Genomic DNA, 27901 nt, shown 5'->3' on the forward strand with positions numbered 1-27901 from the left:
CTTCTCTCTCGCAAGCAAGCCATTCCAAATCAAGGCCAGACCAACAAGAGAAGGTGGTGGAGGAAATGAAGAGCGAAAGTCATAGAGGTTCCCCATACGTGAGGCCGTTACCGATTGGATCGGCGTCACCGACTACCCGTAGCAAATCCCGGGGTACCTCCCGATGCTTGTCGTGAGCTGGGCGTGCATAAGTTGTGCCGTGCTATCCTGGGCCCTGGACAGATGAACATGTGAGTGCTGGGTGAACAACAATGAGGCCAAACAGCTCATGGTCGAAACGGCAGAGGATGCCCTATCCTTCATCGTCATAACTCTACAGAGCACGGGCTGCTCATGGTCGTCGCCACTCAACCCCCCACCCCCACCCACCCACGCGTTTGGGTTGATTGGTGGATGAATGAATAAAATAAATATCACTCTCTTTGTTATGTTGTTCTTTCTTTCTCCATGTTCCACGTGACCTAGATTCACTGGTGGAATGTTCGGAAAATGTTAGGAATTTTCTTAAAAATATTTAAAATTCAAGATGTTTAATATTTTTCATAAATTAAAAAAATGTTGGTATTTTCAAAAAATGTTGTGCTTTATTAAAATTGTTCGAGATATAAAAAATGTTCAAATGTTTCAAAAATGTTTTTAATCAATATTTAAAAAACGTGCTTCCAAATTTTGTTCATAAATTAAAAGAATGGGTATTTAAATAAAATTTGATGTTTTTGAAAACTGTTCATATTTTTTTAAATGTTCCAATTTTCAAATTATTCTGGTGAACTCAAAAAAAGTTCACATATTCTAAAAATGTTCTGTATTTTCAAAATATGTTCTCCCTGTGGAAAGTTTTTTCAGAATTTCGAAAAATGTTCCGTTATCAAATTTTGTTCTCAAAATTTAAAAAATGTTCACATTTTATAGAAAATATTTGAGTTTTCAAAAAAAAATGTTTTCAAACTGTTTTGACTTGTTCAAAGAATTGTCGGATTATCAAACATTGCTCACTTTTTAAAAATGTGTTCACATTTTCCAAGAAATGTTCGGAGAAAATACAAAAACTGACCGGATTCTGCATTCTTGTTACTAGTTCTTAAACTTGCGTGTTCCTCTTTGGTCTCCAACGGTTGTTAGCTCCACTGATTAGCTGCTCGCTGGTCTTCTTCACCAACTCTGGGTCGAATCCTGCAAGGGCGCGCTGCCTTTTTTCTTACGACGCATTTCTGCACTACAGTATGGATAGGAGCTCCCGCTAAGAGCACTTAGAAAGCTTGATTCAGATATAACAAATGCCACCCACGAAGGAAATAATGCAAGTTTTTTTTTTAACACAAAAGTAATGCAGATATTTCATCGTCACGACCCACCAGTCTGCACGGTAAAAACCTACCATGGTGCACAGGTGAAAAGGACCCGCATGCATCAGTTGACCGGTCCACCAGGGTGGTTTATACGATATCATGTAACACTAGGGTGGACCGGTCAACAATAGCATACAATAGTTTCTGCCGCAGATCACTACTACTTCGTCCGTTTCTAAATATAAGTCATTTTAAAGATTTCAATGCGGACTACATACGGAGCAAAATAATGAATGGACATTTTAAAATATGTCTGTATACATATGTATGCAGTTTGTATTAAAATCTCCAAAAGACATGTACTCCCTCCATCCCAAAATATTTGTAGGAGAAATGGATAAAAATGGATGTATCTAGAACTAAAATACGTCTAGGTACATCTATTTCTTTACAAGTATTTTCGGACGAAGGGCGCAGATGATAGCCATCGGAGGGAGAGTAGATGATAGCCATAGGTTAGATACCAGTGATAAGCTGGGGCAGTGTTTAGGACACCCGACACCAGCCGCATCATGCGTTGAACGAGGCCACGTGAAAGCCTTTACGAAAGAGTGACTTAGCAAAAACCACAAATTAAACCGATCGTAGGCCTTCTCAAAATCAAATTTTAAAGTGAAGACCTTTTCTTTACATAGCTTACCATGCTTGCCACCTGGTGACAGTGACAACCTTATGCTTTTTTATCTTGAATTTGTGGATGACTCTGTGGAGTGGCCCGATTCCTTCGAGGATATGTATCCCTTTGACGAAAACGTACCTGCTGGGTTTGGTCAACAATATGATTGGCTAAAATAATATATACTCCCTCCGTAGACTAATATAAGAGCGTTTAGATTACTTGATCTAAACGCTTTTATATTAGTTTATGGAGGGAGTACAGTTTTTTTTGGTAAAAGAAATGAAGACTAAAAATGCCTACTTAGAAATGACAAGGAGTGAGATATCCGTCTGATAAAATTAATATTCTTGTAGACACGAAACAATTCCTTGTCATATTTGGTATGAGCTAGTACAACTTAAGATCTCCCTCCGACTTTTCAAGAAATGGTTGCCTTGAGAAAAAAAATACGGAGATGTCCCTTTACCTGATTTTTAAATGGAAACCCTTCTTGAAACAGTGTATGCGAGACTTGAAAGAGAGAGTAATGTCTCTGTAAAAATTTAAGCAGCTTCAGCAATTATCGTACGAAGTTTATTTGCTGGATGAAACATAACATTCACACATACATTTCATTATACAGCCAGCGGTAAGAAAGAAGCTCCTTCGATGATTATTCTAGGAATGGGTAGTCGGTGTAGCCGACGACGGGGTCGGAGGTGTAGAAGGTCATCCTATCATACTTGTTTAGCTCTGCGCCTACCTCAAACCGCTTTGGCAGGTCTGGGTTCGCCAGGAATAGCCGCCCAAAGGCCACGAGGTCCGTGTACCCCTCAGTGACCACCTTGCCCCCTTCCTCACGGTCGTATCCACCATTAGCGATAAAACTTCCCTTGAACGCCTCTCTGTATGGCAGCAACCGCTTCGGCACCACTCGCCGCCCATCCACGATGGCCATCCTCGGCTCGATCATGTGGATGTAGAGGATGCCATGGTCATTGAGCTTTGTGGACATGTAGAGTGCAAGGGAGTGGGGGTCAGAGTCATGGCAGTCCATGTAGTCGGTGAAAGGGGAGAGGCGGATGCCCACACGGTGGCCACCGACCTCCTTCACAACGGCATCGACCACCTCAAGAGCGAAGCGACACCGGTTCTCGAGACTGCCACCATACTCGTCGGTGCGGTCATTCGCACTATCCTTGAGAAACTGCTCAATGATGTACCCGTTTGCACCATGGATCTCCACGCCGTCAAAACCTGCCACAACCAACAAGTGAATTGCTTCATCAATTCTAGAATACATGACATCTTAGATATCTTTGCCACCCAGCTTTCACAGTTACATGTTAGTAAATACTAAGTCTATGGAGAAGATATATTTTAAAAAATCTGAAAAAATATCTACATGTGCAATTTGTACCCTAAAGGTAAATAAATGTATAAAATTTGTGTTTCAACTAAAAAAAATGTATAAATTTTGAATTTTGGAAAATAATCATGAAATATATCTATAGGTACTCCCTTCATTCCCTTATACAAGGCCACTATAAAAATACATTTTGCATCTATACAAGGCCACTAACAGTAACGGAGGCAAAATTTAATGATGTTCCAGCAACTTATTTAATACTTGCATGCATGTAGTCATAATAACACTGTGCTACTTCCTTCTCATTCCTTCCTTACATGCATGTGGCCGTATTAATGATCTCAGATAACAAGAAGAAAAGTTGGCTTGCAAAGTAGTCATTAGATTTTACCTAGGTACCTGTAATTTGAGTTTGTGGCCTTGTATAAGGGAATGGAGGGAGTACAATTTTTTTGTTAATTATTAGTAGCCAAAGAAAGAAAAAGTTCAACTGAACTTTTATTTAGGAAAAAAACATGCCCTAATTGATTTCGCAAAAAGTTGTTGGCACAAAGTAATTATTACTGTATATATTGACAGCATATATATGTGGTATGTACCGGCGTCGATGGCGTTCCTGGCGGCCTTTCTAAAGTCGTCGATGATGGCAGGTATCTCCTCCACCGTCAGCCTCCTCGGCGGCGAGAACTCCTCTAGCCGGCCGTCGAAGCTCATCTGCGGGCCGACCCCCTTCTCCGTGCTCGACAGCGGGGCGGCGCCACCGGGCTGCAGCTCGAAGGTGGACACACGTCCAACGTGCCAGATCTGGCAGAAGAAGAGCGCGCCCTTGGCATGCACTGCGGCAACTATGGGCTTCCATGCCTCGACGTGCTCCGCTGTCCATATCCCCGGGGTGTCGGTGTAGCCCTGCGCCGTGTCGGAGATCCCCGTGGCCTCAGCGATGAGCAACCCGCCGGCGGTGGCGCGCTGGGAGTAGTACACGGCAGCGTGCAGCTGCGGAACGTTGCCGTAGGAGCGCTGCCTCGTCAGCGGCGCCAGCACCACCCTGCAGCATCAACAAGGTCGCCAGTCGGCCGTCGTGTCAGCCATGCATGCATGATGATGATCCATGAGTTATGGAACAGGTATAACAGGTGGCTGATGGTTGGTAGGTACCTGTGAGCGAGGTCGAAGTGGCCCATCTTGTAGGGCGTGAGGAGAGGGATGGGCTCCATTGCTGATGGCTGAAGCTTTTCTTGATCAATTAATGGCGGAGGAGGAAGAAGAAGACTGCTGAGTGGTGTGGTAGTAACCTGTGAGTAGTGGAATAGACAGGAGATTCATTTATAGATCATTGGTATACAAATCATACATTATCATATGATATGGTTATACTAAACTAAGGTGCTCCAGGCTGCTAATTGAGCCGACATACATCATGGGTGAGCTAAGCATGAAAGAAAAAGGCATCTTATTATAGTTTTTGTCGTGCTATCACAGCTCACAAGCACGCATCATGTTCTGTGCCTTTTGTCTCCGCCAGAGACAGCCACCAATTGTATGTACTCCTCCATCGCCTTCATCGCTCCCCATCTTTTCGGACGATGATGTCTATTATTGCAATCAAAACTAAGCTTTAATTTTTGTGATTTCTTAATTAGGAAAAGCCCCGCCCAAATTTTCTCATAGGCGGGAAAGGAAAATGAAAGGAAGCGTCCACACGACTATATCCTCGCCCCTCTCGCCCTCCTCACAACCTACTTTCCGGGCATCGGTCAGACGGTGCTGTGGACCACAACTCCTTGGTTTTTCGCAGGGTTTTAGATTTCCTCTTTGCATTGTAGATGGCATGTCAAAGGAATAAGTCCCTACTAGTCCTTGTCAATGGTGCTCACCATTGTATTGAAAGTCCCTCATTTAGGGGTTGGCGGTGAAAACGACCACAAGAGAAGAAACGAAGTGTATATTCATGGTCAATGAAGCTTTCATCGGTCATACTCAAGCATGGGCTGCACAATGGAGGTGTCACGTATTCGGCTTTTGGAGCCTTGATTGGCAGGTGGCATGCAATAAGCCACCTCACAATTGTAAATCGAAAACACGTATTAGACCATGAAATGAATGTCGAACGAGGCTTTCTTTGAAAAGCAAGGGTTATATATATGCCTAAATTTTGTGATGGGCATAATGCTGAACCTGGATGGACAGGCCGCACAACCACATGACTAACCACCACGAGGGCACGAGGCTTGTGCTTCGGATTAGAGAGAGCAGTGTAACCCATGAGGCAAAAAAAAAAAAAGATTGAGCAGCTTCCTTTGATCCATTACATTTTGCACCAAAGTCCACTTGGCCCCTCATCCTTAAAAAAAACCACTTGGCCCCTACTGTAGTCAACACAATTGGATGCAGTCCTCAAAAGTCATCTTGGTTCCATTTGTTTATTTTCTCTTTGAAAACACTAAAAAAGTTTGTACCTTTGTGGTGTGGGGGGCTGCTGCTATGGCGGGGGCAACACATCACGTACGGCTTGCGTCAGTCACTCGCTCACTCACTCAGTCACGAAGATTCTAGCAAGGCGGTAATACGTCGTCGTTATCCCATCAGTGCATGCATCCATCAGTGCATTCACGATGAACATGAATAATAACCTGATCTACTTCTATATATAATAGCTCAGTAAGCTCACACTCACTCACTAACCCACCGGTCATGGCTCGAGAAGAAGGCGGCGGCGATCCCTCTGCTGACGCCGTACAGGACGGGCGGCGGCGAGCTGGAGCTGGCGCACAGGGTGGTGCTGGCGCCGCTGACGAGGCAGCGCTCCCCGGGGAACCTCCCGCAGCCGCACGCCGCCGTGTACTACGCGCAGCGCGCCACCGCCGGCGGGATGCTCATCACGGAGGCCACGGGCGTGTCCGCCGCGGCGCAGGGCCACCGGCCCACCCCGGGCGTCTGGACGGACGAGCAGGTGGAGGCGTGGCGGCCCATCGTCGACGCCGTGCACACCAAGGGCGCTGTCATCTTCTGCCAGCTCTGGCACGTCGGCCGCGTCGTGGGCGCGCTCCGCCCGGACGGGACGCGGGCCGAGACGGTGCCGGTGTCTAGTACCGGCAGGCCGATCGCCACCCCGCGGATGAACGACGGCGTCGAGGAGGAGTTCGCGACGCCCAGGCGGCTGGCTGTGGAGGAGATCGCCGGCGTCCTGGACGACTTCAGGAGGGCCGCCAGGAACGCCGTCTACGCCGGTACGCACGGACGAGCTCCGGCCTCTGTTCGCCATTAACACTTCAAACACTCTGCACTGTTCCATGCTCTGCTTTTAACTGTTCTACTCTGTTCTTCGTGCTCTGCTTTAACTGCTCTGTTTTGTCAATGTCCATGGCAATTGGATTGCAGGGTTCGACGGCGTGGAGATCCACGGCGCGCACGGGTACCTCGTGGAGCAGTTCCTCAAGGACAGCACCAACGACCGCGACGAAGAGTATGGAGGCAGCCTCGAGAACAGGTGCCGCTTCGTGCTTGAGGTGGTCACCGCCGTGGCCGATGAGATCGGGGGCCGCCGCGTGGGCGTCCGCCTCTCGCCCTTCGCGGACTACATGGACTGCCACGACTCGGACCCGCACGCGCTCGCGCTCCTCATGGCCACCAAACTCAACAACGTCCCCGGTGGCATCCTCTACCTCCACATGGTGGAGCCAAGGATGGCACGTGCCAATGGTCGGCGGGTGGTACCGAAGAGGTTGCGGCCATACCGGGAGGCGTTCGGGGGGACATTCATCGCCGCCGGTGGGTATGACAGGGAGGGGAATAAGGTGGTTGGAGAGGGGTACGCCGACCTAGTGGCATTCGGGCGGCTTTTCCTAGCGAACCCGGGCCTTCCGAAGAGGTTTGAGCTCGACGCAGAGCTCAACAAGTACAACAGGGCCACCTTCTACACCTCCGACCCGGTCGTTGGCTACACCGACTATCCATTTTTGGGCTGACCGACTCATCATTAATTTGTGGGGCTAATATGTGTGACTTCCAGTACATATAGTTTCACCAAACGTTTAAAATATGTACTCCTGCCGTTCCTAAATATAAGACCTTTTAGAGAGTCTTATACCTTAATGTATGTATTTGTATGTGATTAGACCTTTTAGGGAGTATAGGTTTCCAAAAACAAAATATTGTATTGCTAGTGCGGAATTTCCTTCCCCTCAAAAGGATTGGATCGGAGCTTAGCTGTCTCCTTAATGTATGATATCTTCATTACTACGAATAGGAGGAAGTTTAGCTACCTTTGAATTTGGATTACTTTGAACTTTATTTAATTATTTGCAACCATCCAAATTACCAAAAACATTACTATCACTCTACAAACATTTTGTGCGTATTCACAGCTATTTTCCTTGCATTCAATTGCTTCTGCTCCTCGTTGGGTTTGATACTCTTAATTTTGAACAGTGCTATAGAAACTGACATCGGCCTGGACCATTGTATTAATAGATCATAGTACATTTACAGCGAAAGCCGGGAAGGGGTAGGAGAGTACACAGAAAGTTTTGAAATTACAGTATCATAGAAAGGTGGAAGAACATGGAACTCCAGTCATGAAGGTGCACAGCTTGACCATTCGTGCATCTGTTAGACCGTAGCATGATGTTGTTAGCAGCCCGGTTCATGTTCGTCAATGTGAGTAAGATGAGGAGCAAGGTCTAGGTTCAACGAAGAGGCGCTTAGAACCCTAGCAATGATGGCAGTGTGGTGAAGAGTAGGAGGTAAAACAGCAGGATATTTGTTGCAAGATTTTCAGTCGAGTTGCGAAACCATAGATGTTTCGGGAGAATTGGATCCCATTTGCAATGGCATACAAACATTGGATTTCATAGGGTGGATGGAAACACTCTTATTTATTAAATATGATATAAATGATATCTATATTATGGCCATCGGTGATGCACACATGGCAGTATAGTCGGAGTGACTTTAGAAATGCCATAATAGGCATGTATGATGAACTTTTTTAGGGAAGATATTTAGGCTTATGTGTAGGAGATCGAGAGAAAGAATTCCACATATTTCAATGTACCAGTGAAGTATGCACTAAGTATCAATGTAAGGCAAGAAAATTAGGAGTACCGAAAATGCTAGCAAAACGATGAAATGGAATATCAAAGCTCAGGGCAGATATTAACCCACGTAAAGCACAGAAGGGAGACGCTAATTTTGACATATCTAAAATTCTTTGCTATAATTGTTACTCAAGAGTTAATTATAATTTTTAAACATGATGTAACTTAATGAAACAACCAAAAATCATAGAAATTTGCCTAGCAGATTGTACATAATGTATTGAAATACCTAGATATTTCAAATTGACGCAGAGGCAACTTGCACTAGTAGAAAACAGGGCATTTGTCCCGGTTCGTAAGGGCCTTTAGTCCCGGTTCGGACTAATGGGTCGTTGCTAATACCTCCACCCTTTAGTCCCGGTTCTTACACGAACCGGGACAGACGGGTATCCACGTGGCCACTGCGGGCAGCCCAAGCAGGGGGACCTTTGGTCCCGGTTGGTGACATAAACCGGGACCAAAAGGCTTCCACGCGTCAGCAGCTGGCTGGAGCTGATGTTTTTCTTTCTTTTTTTAAAAAAAGCGGCTGGTTTAGGGGTTTTGGGGGTTATTTTTATATTGTTATTAGCTAGCTAATAGAGAGAAGTGTCCTCTCTTATATCTTCGTCCTTGGTTTACCAATGCTACTGCTATGTTCATTTCGCCCGCAGATATAACATGCTCATGCATGCTTTGCATCATACATCATCATATATGTATATAATAACAAGTCCTACTAATCATGCATCATCATACAACTTCTACTCGTTATTAATAATAAGTCATACATCATCATCCTCATAGTCATCGAACCCAACCCTACATAATTGTTCTTAACACATGATCATCAGTATCAGGTAGGACCTAAACACCCTTAAGGTAAAATAGCATAAAACAATATAGACCCTGACTCTCCATTATGAAGAATGGAGATCATCCTGTCTCCAATTCTTGCGCTTCGTTGCCTTTTGCTTCCAAGAAGCTCCTTACGACTGTCCATACATTTTTTCCATTCTTTGATTGTCATGTCTCCACTTCTTTTAGAAACCCGGTATTGACAGTTGAGATTCGTAGGACGACCTGGTTGTATGTTCAAACCATGAAGGCTACCGTGCGTATACATCAGATGAGGCACACAATCATTCAGGATTATCTGTTGAAAAATATAGTAATAACTTCGTAGTTAGCAATGATGTACCAGTTTTAGAAGTATGCAAAAAGATGCACGGATGTCGTAATAGTAAAAATCTTATCAGGGTATCACCGTGGTAGTTACCGTAGTTCAACACATGCACTAGTGGCACGTATTGATCATAATGTTGAGGAGTTCGATTGTAGACATTGTAATTCTCAAGATCAGTACAAAATACGGTCAGATGATTTTTCTCCTTATAAGTTAATTCGGAGCCATCGGTGTAGTGGGTTTTGTCTACCATCTTCCGCACATTCTTTGAAAAATGAAAATAAGTTGTCAATGGAAATAAGCTGTCAACTATTTTGAAATAAACAATATAAATTACTTAATAACTATGTTAAGCTCACATGGGGGAAGAATTGGAGATGTATCCACAAGGACCCAAATCTTCATATTGTCTTGCTCGATTGTAAGATCACCAAGATCCATGGTGACAAGCATACCCTCATCAAAACCATACATCTTGCAAAGTGCTTCCCAATTTTTGCAACCAAAATGGGTTACACTCTCAGCATTGTACAACTTTACTTGAAAATCCACACCATGATGGGTCCTTGAATTTTTTTGGTTTTCATACTTTCATGGTCTTCAAAACCCATCCTCTCCAAGACATAGCGTCTTGCATAGCATGGGATAAGCTAGTCGAATTGGAAAAGATGAAAAATACACGTTATAATAGTTGAAGTCGTGCTTAATTACGAAAAAAATATTGTCGTCGTTGCGTACCGTATGAACATCGAAGGTCTCCTCGAGCTTAATGCTGAAGCGCCGATCTTCGTCCAGCTCAATGAACCTGTTGCACATACCTCGGTCGTCGTGGCACCAGTCGCACTCACCCGGGCAGTTTTCGTCGTCCGAGTACGACATTTCCGGCCTATGTTCATAATTCAAATATTAAACTTGTACAATTAAATATATATACTAAAAAACCTAAATTAGATTATTATTATTAATCATGGGTTGACTATCGGTGATGGTACGTAGCTCCTCCTTTCATTCCCGGGTGCATTATTACACCAAATTGTCTAGCACACGGGAATGAAGGAGAAGCTACCCCCATGACGGTGTGGATGATGGAGGGGGCTCCTAGATTTCTGCATAGTGCTCTCCAATTTTAGCAGTCAAAGTAGGAGTACTTTTCCAATATGAGCATTCAATAAGCAAAACCAAATCATAAAATAAAGTAATATTCAAATTAGCATGCATTCAATTATAAGCAAAAGTACATCATCTCTTGTGTCCGTACATCGTCAAATATTATCACTAATACTCCTCGAATACTATCATACATATAGCATCACTAATACAGCTAGAACCGTAGCGCCCGACGGGTATCGTCGCAGGCGGTGGACACCCAAAGATAAGGAACCATCACAGGATCATAGCTCCAGTGAGATCCATGAAGAACCGGCCAGGTATTGTCGAACCTGCCCTCCAATGCAACCATGTAGCGACGGACGTGCTCGTCCTCCTCGCTGACACGGTGACGTACCACCTCCGCGGTGTCCGGAAGCCTCGGCACCATCACTGGCCCACGCGACCGCCACCAAACAAGGATTGGGTCAACAACGGGCTGCCTCCTCACCAACCTACGTCCCCCTAAAGGTAGCACCTCCCAATACCAGCCCGGTGGAGCCTAGTCCCGAATATGGCCCTGATCAAACAGGCCTCCACCGCCGAGTCGACGACCACGAGGATGCGGGATAGGCATCGCCGACGTCGATGCGGGAACTACTTCTATATATAGTTAAATAAAGTAGTCTAATTACTTATTTATTTTCTTTTATGATAATTCTTTTTGCTTTTAATGTTTTGAACAGAATTCTAATTACTTATTTATTTTCTTTTATGATAATTCTTTTTGCTTTTAATGTTTTGAAGAGAATTCTAATTACTTATTTATTTTCTTTTATGATAATTCTTTTTGCTATTAAAGTTTGTAACAAAATTCTAATTACTTATTTATTTTCTTTTATGATAATTCTTTTTGCTTTTAATGTTTTGAACAGAATTCTAATTAGTTATTTATTTTCTTTTATGATAATTCTTTTTTTAATGTTTTGAACAGAATTCTAATTACTTATTTATTTTCTTTTATGATAACTCTTTTTGCTATTAAAGTTTGTAACAAAATTCTAATTACTTATTTATTTTCTTTTATGGTAATTCTTTTTGCTTTTAATGTTTTGAACAGAATTCTAATTACTTATTTATTTTCTTTTATGATAATATTTCTTTTTTCTTTTAATGTTTTGAACAGAATTCTAATTACTTATTTATTTTCTTTTATGATAATTCTTTTTGCTATTAAAGTTTGTAACAAAATTCTAATTACTTATTTATTTTCTTTTATGATAATTCTTTTTGCTTTTAATGTTTGGAACAGAATTCTAATTACTTATTTATTTTCTTCTATGATAATTCTTTTTACTATTAAAGTTTGTAACAAAATTCTAATTACTTATTTATTTTCTTTTATGATAATTCTTTTTGCTTTTAAAGTTTGTAACAAAATTGTAATTACTTATTTATTTTCTTTTATGATAATTATTTTTGCATTTAATGTTTTGAACAGAATTATAATTACTTATTTATTTTATTTTATGATAATTCTTTTTGCTATTAAAGTTTGTAACAAAATTCTAATTACTTATTTATTTTCTTTTATGATAATTCTTTTTGCTTTTAATGTTTTGAACAGAATTCTAATTAGTTATTTATTTTCTTTTATGATAATTCTTTTTGCTATTAAAGTTTGTAACAAAATTCTAATTACTTATTTATTTTGTTTTATGATAATTCTTTTTTCTTTTAATGTTTTGAACAGAATTCTAATTACTTATTTATTTTCTTTTATGATAATTCTTTTTGCTTTTAATGTTTTGAACAGAATTCTAATTACTTATTTATTTTCTTTCATGATAATTCTTTTTGCTATTAAAGTTTGTAACAAAATTTTAATTACTTATTTATTTTATTTTATTTTAGTTTCAATAATACTAGAGGTTTATAAAAGCTTTTTAGTTGATTCCTTTAGTACCAGTTCTAAGGCAGTTACAAAGGCATTTTATTTGGTACAGGTTTTAAGGCTGGTGCCCCACGAGCACCTTTTAGTACCGGTTCGTGGTATGAACCAGTAAAAGAGTTTTTTAGTTGATTCTTTCTGTAGCTGTTTTTTAGTCCCACCTCGCCAAGCGAGAGGCACTCGCAGCGGTTTATAAGCCCTGAGTGTAGAGACGATGAAGGGAGAAGCGCAGTGCTCACCTGCACGTTGGCCTGAAGCTAAGCAACGTGCAGGTGAGCATTGCGCCTTTCTTTCATTTTGGCATGGTATATATAGGCATATCATTGGTCCCGGTTGGTGGCATGAACCGAGACTAAACGGCAGACGTTGGTCCCGGTTCAAGCCACCAACCGGGACCAATGGTGGTGGGCCAGGAGCGAGGTCCATTGGTCCCGTTTCGTCCCACCAACCGGGACCAAAAAGTGCAGACGAACCGGAACCAATGGCCCACGTGGCCCGGCCGGCCCCCGGGGCTCACGGATCGGGTCCAATGCCCCCATGGGTCCCGGTTCTGTACTGAACCGGGACTAATGGACTGACCCGGCCTGGACCTTTGCCCCCTTTTCTACTAGTGTTGGTAGCAGTTGGTAAATTTGTTTCAAACATAATATTACGAGTTTGTATTTAACATGTGTTATTATCAAGTTATAGTAGGTTTCTTCGTGTTCTAAACCACATCACTTTGTTACATAGATTTTTGCACAAATATCTAAAACGTTTATAAACTAGACTCTCAGTTCAAAAGATAAAATAGTGCAAACTTGGAAATCATATGAAAAGACATGGGTAGGTACCGGGTAATTAATCTCTGCCACAAAGCTAGCTATATTGGAAAAGTTGTGAGCATTGATGAAGGAAGTGGGGACGTATATGCATGTAACCAAATCTCCAACTAGATGAACGGTTGCACCATGCATGAATATCCCAGGCACAGTTCATGTCCCTGACTAATTTTGAGCTACACAGCGTTTGCGCGAGACTTTGAGTGCTAGAGCTAGTCAAACATATACGGCCAGCCAGGTTGCGTGCGTTCGATTCGATTCGATTCGATCCCCGGGAAAGGCTCCGTACATGGGACTGAACCACCCACTCCAGCATTCAACTCCCTCCGTCTAGCTTCTGGCACTGGCAAGCACCATTGTCAACGCCATGGCGCTACCGGATCGTCAATGGCTCCTCCTCCTCGTCGCCATGATGGCGTTCTGTGCGGGCGGCGCCTCCAAGGACATCACTGGGGGATACTTTCAATACGACTGCCCCGTAAGCACAGGGCGGTCCACCCACCAGAGGCACTGCGTTCGGTGACAACCTGAGGTCGCTCCTCGCCGCCCTGCCGTCCGCGGCCGCGCCGACCGGCTTCGGCTCCCTCCGGTCAGGACGCGGCCGCGCGTTGGCCACGGCCCGAGGACTATGCTTTGGTGACTCGCCGCCGCCAGAGTCCTGCCGCGACTGCCTGTCCCAGTCCGCCGGGATGGTCCTCGACGCCTGCGACGGCAACCGGAGCGCCGCCGTGTGGACCGACGGGTGCTTCCTGGCCTACACCGACGGCAACGCCTCAGCCTCAGCGACCAACGACATCTTCACCGGAGCATCCCCTTCGTCCAACGACGTCTCCTGCGACGCGGAGGAGGTCGTCCGCCTGGCCCGGTCCCTGGTGGCCCGCGCCGCTCACGGCAGCTCCGGGCGGATGCTGGCCACGGCCTACACGACCTGCCAGGCCAACGGCGGCGGTGACACGGTGCACGCGCTGGCCCAGTGCCCGAGGGACGTCGCTCCGGCGGACTGCGCCCTCTGCCTGGACAAGTCGGCGCGGAGCTTGCCGGACAGCCTCCAATGGTCCCGAGGCATTCCAGTAGGCGCGTCGTCGCTGCAACGCTACAACTGCACCATGCGGTTCCAGAGATCCCCTCCGGCGCCACCCATCGGAAGAGGAGCAAGGATCCGTATGTCAACTCTCTCCGGCCCCACTTAATTTTTTTTTCACGAGCCTGTGCTAATGGTTTTTCTTTTTGGGCGTGACTAGCTCTCATCTAGTAGATGAGATTTAACAATGTCACATCTAACTCCTACACCATTTTATTTTGGTGAAGATCTGTGAGGATTTTTCTTTTCTTTTTTATTAATTAAATGCGGAAATATTAACGCCCACACGTGTGGACGTTTGCACATCGCCCACACGCCTCCATCACCACTCATTTTGTCACGTATGAATAGATGACATCAACAGATTTTTTTTTGGTTTTGGGCTTAAAAATGTTGTATCTCCTAAATAAAAAAGCGAACTAAAAATCCGTTTTCACCATTAAATCCGTCTCGACGAGATCTTCAAAACTAGACCCCATGTTGATATGTTTCGACAAAATTTTTTTTTTGCCAGAAGTTGCCACGATGTTTACACTGCAGTTGCCATAGGGTTTAAACTAAACTTGCCATGTGGCAATTTTAGTTTGTAGATCATGACAATTTTAGTATTTTGATGATGGCAACTCCAGTACTTTGACCATGAAAATTATTTTTTTGTATGAACCATGGCAATTTTACGTGCATGTATAATGGCAATTTTAGTTTATGGTTCATGGCAAGTCTAGTTTCTTAATTTCCGGTTTTATAAATGTCAAAATTTACTTTTAAATGTAGAAGAAAATAGCTGAAACATATCATGGCAACTTCAGTGTAAACATCATGGCAATTCATATGCAATAGACATGGCAACTTTTAATCTAATTTTTTTTCATCAAAACATATCAACATGGGATCTAGTTTCGAAGATCTCATCGCGAGGGATTTAATAGTGAAAACGGATTTTCAATCGGATTTTTCGTTTAAGAGATAAAACATTTTAAAAACTGAAAATCCAAAAAGATTCCTGCATGCATGCATGCGATGACGTGGCAATCTGTTTATATTAGAGACGTGTGGTGCGTCTCCCTTCCTGCCACATGTGTGGCAGTTAGCGCGACCCATTAAATGGCATTGGTGTTAGATATGACTTTGTTAACTCTCACTGTAGATCCTCTTGTTATTAGTATTACTACTAGCATTTCCTAAATCATAGTGTGGTAGGATTAAGATGACAATTGCATGTGTGATCTTGATGGTGCATCTATATTTATATCCATATCTATATCTATTCCCGTATACAAATAATTTTAAATATTGATTATTGGATAGAAGTATGAACATAATAGACAATAAAGAGGTGACACATCCCAGCATTTCGTCGAGAAAAACACAAATCAAATCATTGTTTTTTAGGGAAATCCAAACATTGTTGGTCCTCCGCCACCTTGTTTTTCTTTTTGGAAACAAGGGAAGGGAAGTGACAGAGCCTGGCATTCAAATAACATAAGGGTTCGAAACTTCATAGACCCCAAAGAAAGGAAAACATCCAAGACCATTAGATTAACATTCAGGACCCTAGGATAAATTAGAAACGCAATTGAGTCCCGAGATCACCGGTGGCCTCACTAGAGATGGTATGGCCACCATATCTGGAGATAGCACCTTCTCTTGGCTCGTCGAATCTGCAAGGCATGAGCCAAAGTCATTGCCCCCCTGCCCTCAGTAGCAAAGAAAAAAGGGGGAAACAACCCAAAGAACCACTGGATGTGTCGCCCGCCTGAGCTTATCAATAAAACCATTGCCAGTTTTGCCTCCCTTAGCAACCATCCACCATGGATGACAACTAGAAGAAGAACATGCTCGCTGCCGCATGCCGCTCACTGGCGTTTGTGTCAAGCTTCTCCATGGAATATAAAGTTAGTCCCCTAAGGCATCCATAACTAAACAACTACTATGTACATGACCAGCCTACTCCCTTCCCATCCCCTCTCATGGCGGTGGTGTCACTGGAGGAGGAGGAGTAGGAGGAGGAGGAGGAGGAGGAGGAGGAGGGGAGACGTGAAGTGCAAGAGAACTCTTGGGGAGAGGGCATGGGGAGAAAAATGAGAGATGAGAGTCCATCTGGATATTTTGTTGACTCCATAGGGTTCTTCCTCATGTCCTATTACATGTACCAGTGTAATGTTTTGATATATTTGGTTGTACTCTAGTTGTCTAAACTCACATGCAAGGCACTTATAACTTACTAGTACGTGTTGGTTTGCAGGGAAGAAACTAAAAGATAACATTGTCGTCGTGATAGTGGGTGTCGTCGCAATCGTGGCCATGATCGGTGTTGCAACTTTTCTACTAGTAAAACGGAAGATCAAGAAGGCTCAAGCTGCTCGACAACTCGATACTAGGTAGGACATATATGAAGGCTCCAAGCTACTGCACTAGTGGGGGAAGACTACAATAAAAGCTTGTCTTACGGTGTAAACATAGAAAAATTAAACACATGAGCCATCGGATCTTGGATGGATACTCTGAATTCACATGTGGGGGCTGGTGAAGAGCTCGGTTGATTTCATGAAAACCCCTCTGACTAACACCAATATACAAAAAGGGCACAATGTGAAAGTACCTACGCAATATACCATTATGTTGTTAATTTGTGCGATAAATACAACATTTTTAGTCTTAACATGGGGGAAGGCATCCCCCACCCCTTATGTTGACGTGATTTAACACAATAGTGTTTATTAGTCCTAAGTGTACCACTAGTATTGGATTATTATAATTGTATATGTTTCACAGTACCGAAGTACCAATGGAATACATCATTCCATTTTAAAATGGTTTAATAAAGGCAAATACTTTTAGTCATAACAGAGAGGGGGGCGGTGGGCCCCTACCCTTGGTTAAAGTGGAGTGGGCTCTTCGGATGCACAAAGTGCAAGCAAGTCATCCCAGGACGAGGCCTGACCAACCAAGAGAAGGTGATGGAGAAAATTAAGTGCGAGAATCATAGAGGGTCCCCAAGACACGCGAGGCTATCGCCGACCAGATCGTCACATCCGGCTACACACAGCGATCCCGAGGACGCTCCTCGAGCTTGCCGGCATGCATAAGTTGTGCAGTGTTGTCCTGTTTCCACCATGGATGGACCGATGACAGTTGGCGGCGCAATAAGAGGCCAAAGAGCTCTAGGGCGGTCCGCTGACCGCCAACACGCCCGCCGGCCCAACGTTCGTTGACGTGGAGAGGGCCCTCGCTGTCGCCGAGCCCATCGTGAAAGGCACACAATGCAAATGGATGCTGCGCGCCAGACCACGGCGCCGCGCCACACCGCTGATCTCTCCGGTCACTCTCTCTCGTGCGCTGCGTTGATTAGTGGATGAATGAATAAAATAAATATCACTCTCTTGTTTTTTGTGTGGCACTCTTGTGTTATGATGTTCTTTCCTTGTGCCATGTTCCTCGTGACCTAGATTGATTGGTGGAATGGAGGAATAAACTCATGACCTAAGATTGATTGGCGGAATGGAAGAATAAACAATTAACTTTGATTTGATTGAGGTTCCTCTCCTTGTTATTCTCACTGTTGCATCAATGTTGTACAACACAGAATGTTTTATTAGTCCTCAGTGTAGCGCTACTATTGAATTAATATAGTTGTATATGCTTTGTAGTATGGAAGTATGAGCAGAATACATCGTTCCATTTTAAAATTGTTTGATAAATGCAATACATTTAGTCAAAATAGGTTAGGAGGAGCCAGCCCTCCTACCCCTTGTATAGTAGTGGGTTCCTCAGATGCACAAAATATTGGGCTAGGACATGAACCTTATTGACGTTGACATGGTCTAGACCTAGGTGGCCCCTCAGTCCAAAAATCTTTTAGTAGTCACCTGTGAAGGACATGCCTGATGGTGTAATACCCCGGGGGTCGGCCTGGCAATGGGGAATCCCCAGCCGGGTATTGCTCTCCCATCCCCGTGCCCGTGAGACAATCTCAGCCCCATCCCCATCCCCATCCCCGCCCTCGGGGAAAGAAATTTTCCCATCCCCGTCCCCATCGGGCATATCATCCCCATGGGCATATCATCCCCATCCCCATGCCCACTCACACCCACAATTTGAACATAAAAACAGGAGTATTTCAACATAAAAATAACAAGATTTCAGCCCAAAAAACAACAACATTTCAACAAAAAAACAGCAGCATTTCATTGCAATAAACAGTAGCATTTCAGCTTAATAAACAGTAGCATTTCAGCTTAATAAACAACAGCATTTGAACATAAAAACAATAGTATTTCAGCTCAATAATCAGTAGTGCTTTAGCATAATAAATATCCAGGTTTCATAGTAAATAGCATCAATTCAGCACATAATCAGTATCCAAATCTCAGTTTTCACACACCAACACATAGTAGTTCACAACCTTACGATAAGGGCATTACAACTAATAGGTTCACACACAAATTTAAGCAAATAAGTCTTTGGGACCAAAAGAACAGTAGAATGTCATCAATGGTTCAACATGGCAGCCTCCAAATCTCCATTCTTCATGAAGCATCAAGCGCAACTTTCCAGATCAGGTGGGGGCAGAACCTACATGAGAACATACAATGAGATCACACACATAATTTAAAACTTGGAAATTATGAACATTAGTTAGTAGCAATGAGGAAGTGCTTCACCTCTTGATTGTCTTGGAGACAAGTCCAGAAACTTGGTGAGTTTGCATTGTTGCCATCTACGAGAAAACAAATTTGTACATATGAACATGTAAAGAAACATGGCAGCAAGATCAACATGAATATAAACAACATCACACACACCTTTATATTTGTTCCGTATCCAATCTTGTGAGCACATTAGAGTCTCTAACATTTCTGGAGTAAGACTACAACGATGGTCACATAGAACTCTACTGCTTGTACTGAATGCAGATTCTGAAGCAACGGTGCTGACTGGAATAGCAAAGATGTCACGGGCTAGCATCCGCAAAGTAGGATAGCGTGTTCCAGCCACTTTCCACCAATCTAACACATTAAATTTATCTTGTGAAACTGGAACTAGCTCATCTTCTAAGTAGCGGTCTAACTCAGATTTCATCCTAGAAGCTGTTGGCCTTTTCTGAGCAACACGCTCATTGAAGAGTGACATAAGAGCTGGGGCTTGCATAGAAGAAAAAGAGGAAGAAGGAGCTGATTCATCATCATCCTTCTCAAGACTGTATTCCTCTAACAATTTGCATAACTTGGCAACTAATTCTGCCACATACCCCTCACATTCTGCAGATGAAACATTGACACCATATAACATTGCAAAGCAAACAAGCAACATCTCATTTTTGTACCGAGGATCAAGAATTGTTGCCATGCCCATCAGACTTTGAATATCAGTCCAATATTCATTGAACTTCTCTGTCATGCTAGCAGACATGGCTTCTATCACAGCATTGCCACATGTTGACCATTGTCTCATGTTCATTTTGATCTCACAAATCTTGAGGAAATATATGTTGGCTGTCACATAATCAGTTCCAGAAAATAGTGCGGTGATGTCAAAGAACAACCGCAACCTCTCGACAACATGAGTGGCAAAATCCCACTCTTCCTCACTAGGGAGACTCTCATATTGTTTGTCAACCTTCTTTAATCTTGCAAAAACAGATCTATATGGCAGAGCCACACTAAGCATTGTGAAAGTTGAATTCCACCTAGTTTTGCAATCAAGTGTTAATCTTCTTGTAATTTTTACCTTTTGATATTTTGCAATTTCCTCAAACTTCTCTACTCTTTTTGGTGTAGCAGTCCAAAAGGCCACACTATCTCTAACCTTTTCTATGGCTGGTTTCATAGCATCTAAGCCATCTTTGACAATCAGATTCAAAATGTGTGCACAACAACGCATGTGAAGCAAAGTACCTTTCAGCATGAGCTTGGTTTTTCCTATCTTGGTCACCAACAACTCAACCGTCTTGTCATTGGTGGTGCAATTGTCAACCGTCACAGCTGATAGCTTCTCATCCAGATTCCAGGATATCAGAGTTTCATGAAGTTCTTCAGCTATAACTTCTCCGGTGTGAGGAGCTGGCACATAAATAAACCTACATATATTGACAAGAACATGAGCTTATATTGACAAGAACATGAGCTTATATTGACAAGAACATGCACTACATCACTATATACAGAACTACAACACTGTATACATAACTACAACAGTATATACTATTAAAACAGCAGCATATACCTCATGATAACACTCCTAAGCTTCCAAGAATCATCAATGAAATGGCCTGTGATTGCCATGTAACCCTTCTTTTGGTTGTCGGCCGTCCACATATCAGTAGTAATAGCCACTCTTGATTTATTTCCAGCCATATACTCAATAGCCTTCTTCCTTTCAGCTTTGTATGCATTCACAATATCCTTTCTATGAATGAATTACACACTAGTTATATCTTGAAGGTTGACAATATGGAAATGCATATGAAACAAGATAAGAGCACTAACATAAATATACCTAATAGTGTTTCTTGTCACCATTTTAAATAAGGGTTGAAGGGCACTAACAAATCTTCGAAAACCTGCATGATCGACTATAGATAAGGGATACTCATGCACCACAATCATGGATTCTAGCTCCTTTCTAGCAAGATCTTGATCAAATGTGTAATTCTCCACATTTACTTTTCCTTGGCTTGCAGAACCAAACCTCAAAGAAGATTGACTAAGGGTTTTACCCTTGGTCTTGATCTTTTTTAGAACACAAATACCTAAGTGGTAGTGAAGATGTTTGGTCCCATTCTTTGGTTCTCCTCCAAGCTCCTTATTGCAATAAACACACTTTGCCTTCCATTTTCCAGCAACCTTCACTCTCTTGAACTCAGCCCACACAGTTGAGGTAAGTTTTCTTTTGGAAGCAACTTCTACATTATCCTCCTCCTCTTCAGCCCCATCTTCTCCGGCCTCATCCCCTCCAGCCCCATCTTCTCCGGTCTCATCCCCTCCAGCCCCATCTTCCTCTTCATCAGAAACAAAAATAGGATCTGCAAACTCATGATAATGAACGGACTCATCGAAGTCATCCTCTTCCTCTTCCATGTGGTCAATTTGAGGTACACTTCCTGTCCCAGAATATGCAACTACAGCTTGGTCACCACTTTCTGTTGGTGGTGTCGACATGCTGCCACTGGACAAGCTGCAATTGCCATGATCATGCATTAGGAAACAAACAAGTGATGAACTACACAACAATATATACTAACAAAAAAAGTGATGAACTAGACAACAATATATACTAACAAAAAAGTGATGAACTAACAACAATATATACTAGACAGCAATATATACTAACAAAAAATTGATGAACTAACAACAATATATACTAGACAGCAATATATACTAAGAAAAAAGTGATGAACTATATACTAACAACAATATATACTAACAAAATAGTGATGAACTATATACTAACAGAAAGTATACTAGACAAAAATGGACACTACATCTGCATATATTCCTAGACAAAACCCTAGGTGATGAACTAGTGCAAATGATTCTCACCCAATCTTCGTGCTCCTGTCGGTGATGGACGAGATTGGACTCGGTGGAGACTTGCCGGTGATGAATGAGGATGGACTTGGTGGAGTCTTGCCGCTGCTGGTGATAGACGGGAACGGGATAGTGCTCGATGGAGGCTTCGGTTTGGGGGGGGGCGTCCTCCTCCTCTCCCACTCCCACGAGCAGCTCGTCCGCCACCCCGCACTGCTCCGGCCGTGGGAGGAGACGGACGGACAGGAGCTCGTGTGGGCGCCGTTTTGCGCCGCTGGGGGTGGAACAGGGAGAAGATGGAGGGGCCGCCGATCGCAGCAACGATGCAGGTTCCTGGTCTCCTGGATGGAGGCTAAGGCAGTGCAGGGCGGCGAGCCGGCGGCGGAGCTTGCAGCGAGCAGGGCGGTGTCGGGCTGGATCTAGATCGGGGAGTTTTGGGCGTGGCTGCGTGGGTGAGGGAGGGGGAACAGGGGGTGGCGGCTAGGTTAGCGTGCGTGTGTGTGGAGTGGCGCTGAGAGGGGGTGTGGGGTGTGGTTAGGTTAGGAATTGGTGGGCTTTTTGGCCCATATTCTGGCACTTGGGCGGGAGGTCGAAGTTTCGGGATATTAGTGGCGGGAATATTACGGGTAAGCCGTGTATCGGGTATGGGTAATGCCATGCCGTCCCCATCCCCATTTACCCATTGGGTAAGGTAGTTCACCCAATAGCTTCCCCATGGGTATTACAATTGGCATATACCCGTGCCCTAATAGATTAATTACCCATGGGGACACGGGTAACGGTTAACCACTGCCGGCGTGAACCGGGGGTGGCTTCTGTACAAGGAGCCTGGCAGCAGGCCTGCCAAGGGACCCGACAGGTGAACGTCAGGACAAATGATGCAGGGAGCCACCTTATTCCCTTCATAATGACATTGAATATCTTAGCCATGTTGCTTGTCATGTGGTCGTACTTAGCTCCCCTTCGTCGAAGATGTGAGCCGACTTGTGCTTCACAGAAATGTGGTTGTCTATGAACTTCAAACCCTCTTTCGTCACCGCCTTCCCGACTTCAACCTGTGCTCGATTAAATAAGGCTCAAATTCACTATGCATAAGCTTTAGTGCGTCTGTGCAGTCTCAGTTTTCTACCCACGCGTAGGAGTATTATAGGAAATACGTGATGCACCATCTGTGAATCACATTCGGGTAACCTTATCTCCATAGCCACTGCGTTGATGATACCAGGGTGCCGATCCGATATGATGCATGGTGCCCTCTCAGCACCTAGAACATGCACCCGCAGAAGCTCCAAAAACCAGATCCAGTTGGATTTGCCTTCCTATTCCATGAGAGCGAAAGGAAGGGGTACAAGCTGATTATCAGTGTCATAGGTTATGGCCGCCAACAGCGTCCCATGGACCTTGCCAGCGAGGAACGTACCATCGACATAAAGAGCTGGCTTGCAATGACAGTATGCCTCGTTGCATGGTCTGAATGTCCAGAATGCCTCCCTAAAGATGGTGAATTTCCTATCCTAGCCGTCGAAGGTCTTATCTGGGTGGCCCCATGGGTATCCCTCCACCTTGTAGAACATTTCTGGATTGCGAGCTTTCATTGCCTGAAGTTGTTTTGAGAGCAGACCGTAATACTCTAGCCAGTCACCGTACACACCATCTTCGGGAGCGAGGTGCTTAGCCCTCCAGGCCTTTGCTTAGTTCACATTATACTCAAATATTATGCTTGTGTAATCCTCCAACTATGACGCGGATTGTGTTGGCTTCTTCGCTATGGCGTGCTTCAAACGTTGTTCGATGAAGGAAGAAGTAAGCTTTCTTTGATGACCTTCAATGTGATCGCCCCCACATTGGTGCAATCCTACGCAACTAACAAGCTTCCATCGCTCATCCAGTTTGCACTTTGCGCGCACAACTTCCAAGGACATCCATGATCCTTATTCGCACATAGCACCGCATATCTCTTACTTTTGTCTGACTTGTGGACGCGATAATGTAGGCAGTGTCAGGCTGCGTACTCATGTATCCATATCTTATACTCCCTCCGTTTCAAAATAGATGACTCAATTTTATACAAAGTTAGTACAAAGTTGAGTCATCTATTTTGGAACGGAGAGAGTATGTATTATAGAGCTGAAAGCAAGCCCTGCGTACTCAAGGCTTGGACCGTGGATTTTTCTTTGCTTCTTTAGTATTTTTAGGCCTGGGAAGCACCAATGGCCCTAAATCATACATATCTTCCCCCGCTTCAACTGCCAGACCAACATCAGTTAAATCTCTAAACCCATGTGTGCTGATGTCCCTCTAGTATACAGTGTGGAAAATTATCCTTTCAAATAGGCTAAACTCGAATTCATCGGCTGGACATTCATCCTTGGAGTCCTCTGTGTGGCTCAAAAATTATTCCAACTCAGCCTCCTCCCCCTTCTTCGAAGCAGCGAAACTTGCATCGTTAAGCTCATCGGATGTGACTGCTATCTCCAGTGCACGTACCTTTGTGAATATTTCTATGAGTACAAGCTCCGGGGCCATTACTTCTAATGTTGCTTCTCTGCTTCCTCCACCTCTTCCCCCGCCCCTTCCTCCTCGTTGTCCATGTTTGTTGGCCGCCTCTCCAGCTGAGGTCTTTTTAGCAAACCCGTGTCATTGTCGGCCTTGGTGCCTTCTTCATCGTCCATTTCTGCCACTTCGTGGTTCAGATCAAACTCACCAAGCCTATGTCTATCAGCTTCTGCAATGTCCTTCTCCCGTCTAAGCGGGGTGCTAACTTCTAGCAACGGATGACTCCCGGTGAAGGTACCACAGATCTCTAGACTGGCTACGATGTGGCTGCCGGCTCCAGACTTATGTCGTTGCAGTCTACCGTCGTGCGATTGAGGTCTATGTCACAGAGGATATGACCTGACTCCACCACTACATATATAACAAGGATCTTGATGCAAGATTCACTAACCATTTTCTTGTAGTTCTCCCAAGCATAAGTTTTGCAGCACGACCTAGGCCCTGTGCTGGTGTCATACCTTTCTTCCAACCTTACTTTACAATTTTCTCCCACACCAAGCTCTAGTCTGACCTTATCAACCAGTTCACAAGAGTTTGAGCCGTAGGGAATGGTTTGGGGATCGACGAACTCCACGATAGTGGTGCCAGATTGAATGTGAATAGTGCCACCATGATGTAAGTGCAAAACATTAAGGTACGCCATCCTACACAAAAAGGGAATATAGCTAGTATTAACCCGGTGCGGGTGATAGAGATTGGCCCTACCATGATAAAGGATATAAAGTTGGCTTGCACGCTCCTATTAGCTAAACTTTGCTAGAAACGGATATATCATATAGAACTTATCTACATCTTGTGGACTTGATTCATATGAACCTTACATTACTGACTAAGAAGAGTACATAACAATTTCAGTAGAAAGGGACGGGGCATGGGAAAGCGGAGAGGCCGGTTGCCGGTAGCACGGCTTCGTCGAAAGGGAAAGGGGAGAGGCCGCAAGGGATGTTTGGGACGGCGGTCGGCGATGATGCGACGAACACGCCGGCGAGGTGGTTAAACGACAGCTATGGCTATGGATCTGAAAAGTAACGCGAGGAAGGGGACGAACTGTTTCGGTGGTGGGGGGAGGAGGAGTAGCCGAAGCTCAAATACACAAATTCAACCGCGCCAAGTACAATCCAGACCGCCTAATTATTTGATGTCACAAACATGCCAGTTACGTACGCACAAATAACAAACCCACGACTAGAGCATGAGAAGAACATGCCCTTGCGATAGAAGAATAAAAAAATTTAAAATAGGCGCCTAATGGATAGGCGGCATAGGCGAGGACTTGACACGCCAAACCAGCGAGCGTGCAATCCTACAAGGGGCACCTCCTCCCACCTTCTTCAAGAATCGCCACTCCATTTTTTTTATAATCTTACCTAATTGGACTGTAACTACATAGAATTGTAAAAAAATTATGTGTAACTTTTTAATAATCCACCCCCCCCCCAACCAAAAAGCAAAACACATTACTACCAGGAATGCCCAGCCCGTCCATTTTTTTAGAACGAAGACGCTTAGACGCGTCCGACTTTAATTTAATAAAGCCCACACCAGGCAGCGTAACAGACATGGTCCCGAAACAGACGACACGAGCACGAGCACGGAGGCTCCCGGCCAGCGTTAACTGAAAGTTTACACGAGGAAGATCTGACCAGACAAAGTGCAAAACGAGTACATGGCTCATAGCCAAAGCTTAGAGCACGCAGGCTCGCTCAGACACGCAGCAAAAGGGCCACACTCACGACGGAGACGTGGCGGGGGGCTCCCTAGCCAAAATGTAGACGGCGTGCAGACGATCTTGGGCATGCTTCATCTTGTCAGCATCCTTGCGCCTCACCAACGGACTCCACTGCTGCAATAAGAGGTTGCATTTATAGATGATGTTAGCCGGGTGCGTTGGGAAAATACCCTCGATCGCCAGTTTATTCCTAGTAAGCCAAAGAGACCAAGCTAGGGCTCCAATACAGCTCCACAGCACGCGATTATTGCCTCCCGAAGCCGAGGCAAATAAGCCCGCAAGATCGGAGGTCGATCGCGGGTTCCAAGAGGTGTTAGCGGCTGCTCGGACCGCACTCCAAGCAAAACGAGCTAACGGGCAGCGGAAGAAAACATGATTCGCATCTTCCGCGACGTGACAAACCGCGCAAGTGCCCGTCGACGGATCGTTCCGTTTGGCCACATTTGCCGAAGTGGGTAGTCTATTGCGAAACAACTGCCAGAAGAACACTTTAATCTTGAGCGGGAGATGCGCGGTCCAAAGGCCTTTTGGCACTAGGCAGGCCTGGCTCTGACACATCTTTTGGTACAAAGATTTTACCGAGAACTTGCCTGAAGGGGTGAGAGACCACGACACTGTGTTCGCGTGCGTGGAAAGCGACACTGGTGCGATGAGCTCACGCAACTCCGCTAGGTGGGCCAACTCCGTTCCCAAAAGCTCGCGTCTAAAACAGAGCGCAGGTGGAGAGGAGGCAAGTGCCGCGGCTACGGTCAAGTCCGGGTTGACCGCCTGGATGTACAGGTCCTGGAAAACGGACCAGAGGGGCTGAGAACCTACCTAGTGATCCAACCAGAAACGGGCTGATCTACCATTGCCTACGGAGAACTTGGCTCCCAAGGCGAAGGCTGGCCAAACCGCTTGAAGGTCATTCCAAAACGGGGAACCCCTGGCCACTCCTTCGAAGAAATTCCCTGACGGGAAGTACTTAGCCCGAAGAAGATCAACCCGCAGGCCTGCCGCCCCCTGCGACAGCTTCCAGATCCACTTACACATGAGCGCAATGTTGAGGATTCTGGTGTTCGTGATCCCTAGCCCTCCCTGGGCCTTCGGACGACACACCGCATCCCAGCGAACCATGTGGTATTTGCGCTTAGGTCCTGTTCCTTCCCAAAAGAAACGGGACCGGGGAGTGTCCATCCTGGCGTGCACCCCATCGGCCAAAAGGAACAGCCCCATTGCAAATTGGGGCAGCGAGGAGAGGCTTGAGTTTGTGAGCACCAACCTGGCTGCGGAGGAGAGAAACTTTCCCCTCCAAGGGCAAACCCGTCCACCCACCTTGGTCCACAGCGGGGCCCATCCATCGATCGTAATGCGCTTAGCATCTAACGGAAGACCCAAATAGGTAAACAGGAGTTTGCCCAACTTGCAATTAAGGAGTTCCGCGACTCGCCTACTGTCCTGCGCCTCCACGCCCATAGACATCACTTCGCTCTTATGGAAGTTTATCTTAAGACCCGACATAAGTTCAAAACTAATGAGCAGAGCTTTGACTGTGGCAATGTTGTGCAGGTCTGGTTGAAACAATAGGAGCGTAT

General features: G+C 44.6%; 2 protein-coding genes across 2 annotated transcripts; one reads left to right on the forward strand and one right to left on the reverse strand.

The window, feature by feature from the left end:
- Positions 1-2519: 2519 nt before the first annotated feature.
- LOC123084089 (putative 12-oxophytodienoate reductase 5) lies at positions 2520-4645 on the reverse strand. The gene is made up of 3 exons (XM_044505873.1): positions 4472-4645; positions 3916-4361; positions 2520-3204 (listed from the first exon to the last, which is right to left on the reverse strand). The coding sequence occupies exons 1-3, from the start codon at positions 4528-4530 to the stop codon at positions 2621-2623; spliced, it is 1089 nt and encodes a 362-aa protein (XP_044361808.1). The 5' UTR covers positions 4531-4645; the 3' UTR covers positions 2520-2620.
- A 666-nt stretch (positions 4646-5311) lies between these two features.
- LOC123075622 (putative 12-oxophytodienoate reductase 5) lies at positions 5312-7388 on the forward strand. The gene is made up of 3 exons (XM_044498182.1): positions 5312-5324; positions 5980-6543; positions 6695-7388. Exons 1-3 carry the CDS (start codon positions 5312-5314, stop codon positions 7279-7281), a joined length of 1164 nt encoding a protein of 387 aa, XP_044354117.1. The 3' UTR covers positions 7282-7388.
- Positions 7389-27901: the final 20513 nt, after the last annotated feature.

The sequence above is a fragment of the Triticum aestivum genome, chromosome 1B, assembly GCF_018294505.1.
Source record: "Triticum aestivum cultivar Chinese Spring chromosome 1B, IWGSC CS RefSeq v2.1, whole genome shotgun sequence".
NCBI classification, from domain to species: domain Eukaryota; kingdom Viridiplantae; phylum Streptophyta; class Magnoliopsida; order Poales; family Poaceae; genus Triticum; species Triticum aestivum.

What these genes read in the sequence shown, in the direction of transcription:
- LOC123084089 (XM_044505873.1), bottom strand. Translation starts at nt 4,530, where the DNA reads ATGGAGCCCATCCCTCTCCTCACGCCCTACAAGATGGGCCACTTCGAC. An exon ending in CACTTCGACCTCGCTCACAG is followed by an intron (nt 4,362 to 4,471) that starts GTACCTACCAAC and finishes TTGATGCTGCAG; the next exon opens with GGTGGTGCTGGCGCCGCTGA. An exon ending in CAGGAACGCCATCGACGCCG is followed by an intron (nt 3,205 to 3,915) that starts GTACATACCACA and finishes TGGTTGTGGCAG; the next exon opens with GTTTTGACGGCGTGGAGATC.
- LOC123075622 (XM_044498182.1), top strand. An exon ending in CAGGAACGCCGTCTACGCCG is followed by an intron (nt 6,544 to 6,694) that starts GTACGCACGGAC and finishes ATTGGATTGCAG; the next exon opens with GGTTCGACGGCGTGGAGATC.